At 35.4% G+C, this 9,672-nt stretch overlaps 1 protein-coding gene across 4 annotated transcripts in view; it reads left to right on the top strand.

Annotated features, from left to right (window-relative positions):
* The window catches only part of cbfb (core-binding factor subunit beta), a 43,191-nt gene extending 35,431 nt beyond the window's left edge, over positions 1-7,760 (top strand). Inside the window, exon 6 of one of the 4 annotated variants that reach the window (XM_028450872.1) lies at positions 5,946-7,759. In XM_028450872.1, the coding sequence (XP_028306673.1) occupies positions 5,946-6,017 (72 nt within the window). In that variant the 3' untranslated portion in view covers positions 6,018-7,759. Of the gene's footprint in view, positions 1-5,945 lie in introns of all 4 variants that reach the window. The other 3 variants (XM_028450873.1, XM_028450874.1, XM_028450875.1) reach the window with 3 other exon arrangements.
* Positions 7,761-9,672: the final 1,912 nt, after the last annotated feature.

Raw genomic sequence — 9,672 nt, forward strand, 5'->3', positions numbered from 1 at the left:
ACAGCAGTGAGTGTCACATCTTCTCCCTATAGCAGACAAATGCAGTTCCACTCAAGCTTTGAATTAGAATTGTAAATCTTCTCACACCACCATTTCTGACACATCAGGAGTTCTGTATTATGACTCCTCCATGCTCTGTGTTCTGTTTCTTCCATTAATCCTAAAGATATGATCCTTAGTGTTCATTCCTGACTTTTTAGACTTTTTCTGCAGCTTGATTACGATTTTAGCTCAAATCTTCATCAAGTAGTTTTTTTATGAGGACAGTATAAAATATTTGTGCCTATCTTTACCTATTTTATCTCTACCAGGGTTACGATAATCTAAGCGCCTGTGTCAGCCAATACAGGACAAAGGCAGTGTACCAAGCACAGCAGGCCACCAGATAAGAAATGTATACGTATATATCATATGCAATGTGATTTGCATGAACTCATGTCATTCCTTGTTGTTTCACTTTTCAATCTAACATTTAGGAATTATTATACAATTGATAGGACAACAGACATTCCAAGAGTGCTGATATAGAGTAACAACGACTTCTTACGGATCATATCACTCCGCTGTACAGCTGATCTAAATGCCGTTAATTATCGTTACATCTTGGGCTATAACTACACCACAGTACACTGTGTGCTCTTGTGGAACTATTTTTGTTGGCGAAGCCAAATGGTTAAATAAAAACAAACAAATCATAATCTCTTGTCACTTATTACTGTTAACTGATAAAATGCGGTTGTAGAACTGTTGTATAAAAGCACGATCACATGAGAGGGAGTGCTGTTGTGATGAAAATATGAGCGCTGGTGTGATTATCTACTCGGTCTTTGGCCTGCATCACACCGGTGCTGATATTTCATCACAACAGCACTCCCTCTTGTGTAATTTTGCTTAATTAACCTAATGAGAATCTTATTTAATAATTTTTTACATTAGCGATTCACGAACCACCCACTGCTTTAAGACCCGAATTTCTTAGACGAATACAGTGGAGAAAAAAAGTCTCTTGACCTACTGACACACTCTTCATTTATCTTGTGATTAATGAACCTGATCTTATGACCCACTTGTTCCTGTTCAGGATCAGGGGTCTGCTGGTGCCAATCTCCAGCTCTCATTGGGCGCTAGGCAGGGGGTACACCCTGGACAGGGCAGCAGTCCATTACAAGACAAACACATTCACTCCTACGGTCATTCTGGAGACATGTTTTTGGATGTTGGGAGGAGACCGGAGTATCTAGAGAACATGCAAATTCCACACAGAAGAGACCCAATGTTCAAGTGTCCAGCCCAGGATTTTAACCCAGGACCTTCTACACCAGGGATGGATTATATTGGATTATCCAATCCAAGGGCCACACTATTAAACATTCATGTCAGCATTTAGAACAATGACCAACCTGAGCTTTAATAGAGAAGAAAAAAAACAAGTTTGTGTGTTTTTGGAGTCATTTTGTGTGCTTGTGTTGATGTAGCTTTTTTGTTTTGTGTATTTTTGTTGTCCTTTTGTGTATTTTGTTGTCCTTTTGTGTATTTTGTTGTCCTTTTGTGTATTTTGCTGTCCTTTTGTGTATTTTTCTCTCAATTTGTGTGCTTTTGAGTCATTTTGTGTATTTTTGTTGTTAATTTGGTTTTGAATTTGATCATTACGAAATAAAAGTTGTAATAATTCAAGAATAAAGTGGTACTTTTGTTAGATTAATGTCGTAATATTCAAGGAATTAAAGTTGTAATATTTTGAGAATAGAGTCGTAATTTTGATACGAATAAAGCTGTATCTAACATTCGTAATGGTATAGCATTCAGAATTCCCTGTTGAAGTGAACAGAACTAACACCGATAGCCCTGAAGTCGACCACCTCCAGCCAGTTCCTCCTCCACAAAAGAGGTTATTTGGTCCAAATCAGTCTGGTTCCTTAAGCGGAACAAACACTAACGTCTGATAACAGTGTGGTTATGATGGGCCAAAAGGCTCAGTATTTCACCATGTGTGAAACCTATAGAGAAGTATAATTTCACTAAATGCCCCACATTCCCCATAACCCAAAAGTGTCCGCAACACAGACAAGATCCTGTTTGTATTTCAATTTTATTCTCATAAAATGAAGACATTATTCTCGAAATATTACAATTTTAATCTCAAAATATTACCATTTTGATCTTGAAATATACAACATTATTCACATATGATTTCAACTTAGTTTAATCTCGTAGTGCCCAGATTTTTTTTTGCTTTTAATACGCTGTCATAGTTTTTGGAATTATTTTGTACATTTGCTTTGGGGGCCACAACAAATTAGACTGAGGGCCACACCTGGCCCTGGGGCCGCCAGTTGCCACACCACCTCACTTCTCCATTTTCATTCAGTCACAGCACATTATTTGTATTAAGAATCACAGTAACAAACATCTTGAAGTTCAATTTTGATTGATTTTATTTATTTTATTCTTTCCGTCTTATAGCAGCACAATGGTAAGATATTATGAGAACAAAAATTTGGAATCTGACTCAAATTTTTCTGTATTAGTGAATCATAAATACTAGTGATATAAGCTGCAGGCACTTCAGGGATCCTTCCACAAGTTGGAGTCAGTCAGGCTGTGTGAAGTCAAAACAGTAGTGTGTGTGTGTGTGTGTGTGTGTGTGTGTGTGTGTGTGTGTGCGTGCATGTGACTGTTATAGTTAGTCACTGAGAGATGACACAAACCACATTCCTCATGAACTGAGCAACCCTTCACTATTCACTGTCAGTATTTCTGTCTGCGTTGCGTTCTGCTTAACCTCTCCTTGCACTTTGTCACCTTCTCACACACTCTTCCTGCTAAATTCCTTCTGTTGTGTGTCAACATAGGGCTAACCTCAAGTATTCCCTTACTGCAGGGGAATGTCATGTACACTTACATATTTTCTAAATACTGATGGTGTCTGTCCATGACCTAATGATACATCTATTTTATGAGTTATTAGTGTGCATGTAAAACACTTTATGTGTCTGCCTGTCTGTCTGTCTGACAGCTATTGACTAAAATATCACAACAGCAGCACAGCTTCAGTTCTTATGTAGCTTTTTGTCTCCATCTAGGTTCAGGTTAGGGGTGTTGCACTTTTTGTACAGGATTTGCCACATTTGAATGCGCAAACTGTCCAAAACAAGCTTTATTAATTCTATATTGTTATGCACACACATGGGCAGTGTAGTGTTTGTAGTTTGTTATTATACTAATACTATCTACTATGATATCAGACCGTGGATATCCTACTACTTCCCCTTTGTGAAAAATCACCAGTATTTGCACAAAGGTCCAGTCCCATGCCATATTTTATCAGCTGCAAAAACAGGCCAATCGTCCTTAAGGTGGTGCTGCAATAAGCCACAATGAATCAACCATATGTGCTACAGATTTGCTACTTTCACCAAAATGTAGCCCCAACACTCGGGAAACGTTGGTACATTTAAAGCTATTGCAATTTATGAAGTCCATCACTCTGTCTTTTTCCAATAACTGTTAAACTTGTAAAACCTCCTCTCATAATTGTTGCCCAACTGTCACCAAATTTGCTACATCACATATTCTGACTGCCCCTCACAAACTGTCCTCACAGCTTTGTGTAAACATATACTTGCAAATTCTTGTTAAATACGTTTTCAAAGATTTTTTGTTTCTTTTTTAATGCAACATTCTGGAGTCATTAATGATAAATGAACTCATGTCATTCTTTGTTGTGTACCTACAGAGGTATCGCTTTACATTCATGTCAAACCAACATTTAGTGACCATTAACTCATTCAGTGCCAGCCATTTTCAGAATCTCTACCCCCCTCAGTGCCAGCCGTTTTAGAGCATTTTCACTGATTTTTAAAGACCCACAGAATATTGAAACCAGATTCTGAAAGATAAGATTATCTACTTTCATCACAAAAATTTTTTTTGTTTCTAGCTTGTTTTGTTCTTCCGTAATGAGCAGTTGAATAGAGGCAAGTTTCACACAAATCGCCAGTTTGTGACAAAAAGCTGAGAAAAATGGCTTATTCTGAAAAAAACCTATTAGTGACTTTGAAGCAATTTTTTTTTTGCTTAAGTGACACCTCAACATTAGTTTCCTCCTATAAAACTACAAAAACAATGCTGAGACTGGGCTTTTAATGGCAAAATTATTATTATTCTGTTATCTGGGTAAGAGTTGAATGGTTTTCTTACTGTATTTTGGCATTCCTCCCAAGTCTCTCCTCATCATTCTCCACAAACGCAACTTCCTGCCAAGTGTCACCGCTTGCCCTGTTTTTTTTTTATTGTTTTCCCTCAATTCCTCCAAGTGTCTCCCCCCGTCATTCTCCCCACACGCAGCTTCCTGCCAAGTGTCACCGCTTGCCCTGTTTTTTTTATTGTTTTCCCTCACCATCGTGACACTCTCAATAGTCCACTTAGTTCCACACATGCTCTGGTCAAGTGTGTGCTGCTGTGAGCTGGTGGGAACTTCAGCATCAACTCTCGTAGCGTCATTTTCTGTCTCGTAAACTCTTTTCCTCTCCCTCTGAGCTCTGCCCATCACGGGTGATCTCTCATCCAAAGGGGTGCTGCTGCCACCTACATGTCACCAGTTGGTCACTACATGGTACATGTTAGATATTCACGGGAGATCTTTGTCACACTGTCTCCTATGGCAACACCAGCCGAAAAACACAATTCACGTCTACTGACGTGAACGGCACTCAATGAGTTAATGTCAAGAAAATATTGTTTATTTATTAATTCATTTTTTTACATTAGCGAACCTTCTACAATAAGATAGGATTTTTTTCTTTTTTACCAGAATACATTGTCAAAAAAAAGTCCCTTCACCTACTGACACACTCTACCCTGAGAATGTGCATCTACGGCCATTCCAAAGGTGGGAGGAGATTGGTGTCACGGTCGGAGTTTACTTCCATACTGAGATTCTCTTACAATCTCAGTACGTGACGGCTATGTACTAATATGTACCCGTGCTGGATTAATAGCCATGCACAGAGATTGCTGTACTGATTTTTTTTTAAAAAAATATGCTTAAAACATCACATCAATCACCATCGATAAAAAATCCACCAATGTTAAAAAAAAAATATGATTGTCATGATCATATTTATATGAATACAACAGCTTATTATTGTAAAATTACATTAGGTTAACTGTTTGCAATGTATATTATAATCATGTTTTTTGGGAGAAAAAAATATTCCTTTTTGTATTGAGTTTTATTATAATAATGTTTTTTGGAGAATAAACTATTCCTATTTTTCCCCAAGAAAAGGAGCCATTCAGCACTCGTCAAGTAACATTAGCTTTGAAATTGAATTTTCAATCTCAGCACGGCTGAAGTAGCAAAACTCACAGGGGAACTAGCAAAAATTAATTTTCCGGTAGTGCGCGTGCTCATAATGGATCTCAGTATGAGGTAAACTCAGACCGTGACACCGGTGTACCTGGAGAACATGCAAACTTCACACACAAAGGACCCAAATGGATGGAAATGTTGATGGAAAATATCAGAATTTTATTTCAAAAACTGATTTTTTTTTTTTTTTTTTTTTACAGCAAATAGAATTTTGCTTTCATGTTAAGAATTGGAGTCAATGCAAAAATGGCGTTTTCAAACACCAGTTATTCATTTATAGAACCAATTAAAAAATTGTTAGCATATGTGTATTTTCATATTTTTGTCTTAATAACTGAACTTCTGACACCCAGCTTCTGTCTTGTGCCTAAAATTCCCTGGCCTCGACCATTCCTGTGCAGCAGCTATGATTATTATTGTTATTGATATTATCAAAGCTAAGGCACTATACTGTGTTTAACCTTCTTTTACTCTCTTCCTCTTCTCTTCCTCTCATCTGTCCTATCCTTGCTCTTCATCCCATGCCCACACCCATCCTCATCCCTTTCTCTTCCTCTCCTCTCTTCCCCAGTCCAGACGACAGCAGGACCCCAGCCCTGGCTCAAACATGGTCAACACTGACATGGAACATAAGATGCGCTGAGTGGGGAAGGAAGAGTGGAAAAAACAAAGCCAACCATCCATGTACTTTAAATACCAACATAAAACTATCATGGTTCATCCATTGTTCAATAACATTTCCTACCATCTACTATGTATTATCGTACATATTGAGACAATCTGGTTTTATGGATTATTTGGAAAATTTAAAAAGCATTATATTACAAATAAAGTAAAATCCACAGGACCTGGGTAATAAGAATAAATGCCAAAGTAAATACATTTGAATGCAGCCTTTAAATGCATATGATGTAAATGCTTGTATCATTTTATGATGCATTTTGAGATGAGCGTGTTTTTTTAATTAATTAATTCTTCATATCCAAAAAGCTTAGATATCTTGTCCAGGTCTTTAAGCTTTATTTTTTATGTAGCAAAATATTTTCTTTTTTTTTTTTTTCTTTTTTTTTTATTCACGTGATGTTTGAAATGAATGGGGTTGCATGAAGGTATAAATGTCATTAGAGGGGAAATGAGAAAAGAACATCTTGATGCTCAGGGTTTCGTTTAGAATGCCATGCATCAAAAGTGCGGTGTTTTTAAAATAAATCAAATAAATGTTGGCACTATTCTGTGTGCTCAAACACTTCACATTTGTTGACATGCTTGTTCAAAACTGCTCTAAAGCGCAAGCTTTCTTTTTCAAATCAAAACCTGCTGTTTTCTGAGACCAAAAGTTCATTTTGCTGGAAGAGAAAGGATGAAAATGTGAGAAAAAGGAGGGAGGGAATCTGGAATTAAATACGAGTGAAACCCAGACAGACTTTGGATATGTTTGATGTACTATTATCATATTTTTCTATCTGTTACAGCGTCGCTTTTATTAGAAGTGGGAGACAAATCTTTGGCCCTTAAAGTCGAAATAACCTGTTGTATTTAAAGTGATTTTGTTTTGCACTATGTGATGCAATCAGACATGTGGACTCTTCTTCATATGCATGTAATGACACAGGCCTACATGGTAATCAAACAAAGCCAAAGTGCAGTTACTGCACTTTGGCTTTGTGTGGCAGCTGTGCTCTTTGTTGATCTCTGTGCAGTCTATTTATCGTCACTTTTGACACGGCTTTGGTGAGGAATAAGTGGGTCATGTGTTCAGTGGGCTTGTCCTTTATACAGCCCCTACAAAGAAAAGCACCAAGCAAGCATCTCAAATATAGACCATTAGCTTCACGTTTAGGGGAAGGTCACAAAAGTGAAAGGAAGGACAAACCTACTAAATGCTGGCTTGAGTTTTCTGAACATCTTTTGACATCTCTTGATTGGTTGCTAAATCTGTCATTTTATTTGTGTCACTCAAATATTCCTCATCAAGAAAAAAAGGGTTTAATAGCTTATTCCTTCATGTTATGTTACAGCACTTATGTATTGATTATTAGTTTTGTTATCATTTTGTCCATGTGAAAGTCATTATGTTTACTTTTTTTGTCTTTTAATAAGTAATCATTTCTGTCAATTTTTTCAGTTGAAGAAAGAAAGAAAGAGAACAATACATAATGTCTCAATTTGGGAGATTTAAGTACTCCTGTTGTTTTTTTTTTTTTTTTAATGTATTTTATTTGCTAGCATTCTGTTTTCTGCATTTGACTTGTTGGCTTCCTTAGATTGTTGACTTGTTCCTTCATAAAGAAATGTCCACAAAGAAATGTTTCTTCTGTTAATAAATACATTTCTAACACTTTGGAAAAGGTTGGAAGTAAAGAACTGTTGTAAAAAAAAAATAAGAATAAAATTGGACCTTTTTTTTTTTATATCGCAGTGATATACTTGAGTTTTCTTGCTGCTACAAGAAATGATTCTAATCAGGCACAAACATGACTCCTAATATAGAAAAGGGAGAACATTATCATCTTCTTTCATCAATTATCAACTCATTTTCAAGATTTTTTCCAAATAAGTTAATTTAAAAAGCTTTTAAAATGTTTCTTTTAAATCTAAATATTAAGGTTTCTATGTGATTAAATTGAAAACCTGCTATGCAGCATATTTTGGAATAATTAAAACACAAATTGAACTATTTATTTTATATGTATATTACAGAATTCATTATGTTCTATAATAATGATGATTTCAATTAATATAGAGCTTTTTTCAATGAAACTCAAAGCAAGCTCCAGAAATCCTTATTCATTCACACTAGTGGTAGTAAGCTACATTGTAGCCACCGCTGCTGCCAATTCACGCCTACAGTTCCTCTGACCACCAACCAACATCCATGCACACGTCCTAAGTCGAAACAACGCAATTAACAGTATAAGGCCATGCATTATCAGACCTGCTTTCTCCTTTTCTGGGAAAACATGGAGAGAACATGCAAACTCCACACAGAAACAACTCAGAGCTTATATTGTGTGTAGCATTTAAAAAAACTACAAAACTTGTTAAAGAACATTATAAATGATTTAAACCAAACTGTTATGTATTTGAGTAGTTTAGCATAGAAAATGCAATAGTAATCAAATGGAGAATAAGAAAAAAATATAAAGTCCATTCCCTCCAGTATTAGTCATAATTATGAGATACTAAGTCATAATTATGACTTACTATCTCACAGAGGTGACAAGTACCGAAGCACAAATACTTTGTTAATGTACTTAAGTAGTTTTTCTGGTATCTTTAATTTACTCAAGTATTTTTAATGCGATTTTTTTTTCTTTTACTCCTTACTTTTTTTAAACAAATATATGTACTCCTTACACTTACACTTTCAAAATTAGCTTGTTACTTTTAAGATCTTCGAAGATGCCGCCATGATGTAAAAAGATGCAAAATTCTGTTTTTCTGTTAGGCAGGTCCCTGAGTTTAATGGTTAATAGTTTAAAACAATTTAAAATGTTGAATTCAAAGCTGCTCTGGGTTTAATTGAGCATTTGCATTTTTTTTTTCTTCAAACAATTTATTTACAAATTTGATTTATAATGGGTGCTAAATTCTACACGTGTTCATAAAGGGTAACAGATTTAATTTATTGTCATGTACCAGTTTTCTAAGTTCTTAAAAATGTTCAACTCCAAGTTGAGCATTTGCACTTGTTTTTTTTTCATGACGCATTTCATTTACAAATTGTATTTATTATGAGTGCTAAATTCTCCAGGTGTTCAAAGGTAAAAAAAAAATAAATAAATAAAGAGGCATGTACCTCTTTGTCAAATGTGTACCCCTTCTTCATATCATAAGTACCGCCTCCACAATTTCAATATAAATTTTAATCATAATTTCAGTAATTTCATTGTTTTTTGCCATTTGTGGAACAGTGCTCTCTCCTAAACCCCTAAATGTGTTTTAAAACATAGGTTTCCTAAGGCGTAATCTACAAATTCAAAACAATGAATGTAACGCAAAGTTGAAATTATTAAAATGAAAATAAAAATACCAGTGCAACATTTATGTGATTACTTCATTATTAAATAATGAGTGTCCTCTGTAAAATGTAGCTAATTTTTGTCTTCCATTGTCAGAAGAGTGATAAAATGGCCTCTGCAGCAAAAAAGTATCCTGTTTCAATAAATTACAAGAAAATACAACATTTTATTGAACAATAGTAATGTTAGTTTGTGGTGAACAACAAAAAAATAGCCTATAAACGAACATTTTCGAATTATTTTTAAATTAATTGTTAAATCTTTCTGAGAACCCCC

The sequence above is a fragment of the Gouania willdenowi genome, chromosome 6, assembly GCF_900634775.1.
Source record: "Gouania willdenowi chromosome 6, fGouWil2.1, whole genome shotgun sequence".
NCBI classification, from domain to species: domain Eukaryota; kingdom Metazoa; phylum Chordata; class Actinopteri; order Blenniiformes; family Gobiesocidae; genus Gouania; species Gouania willdenowi.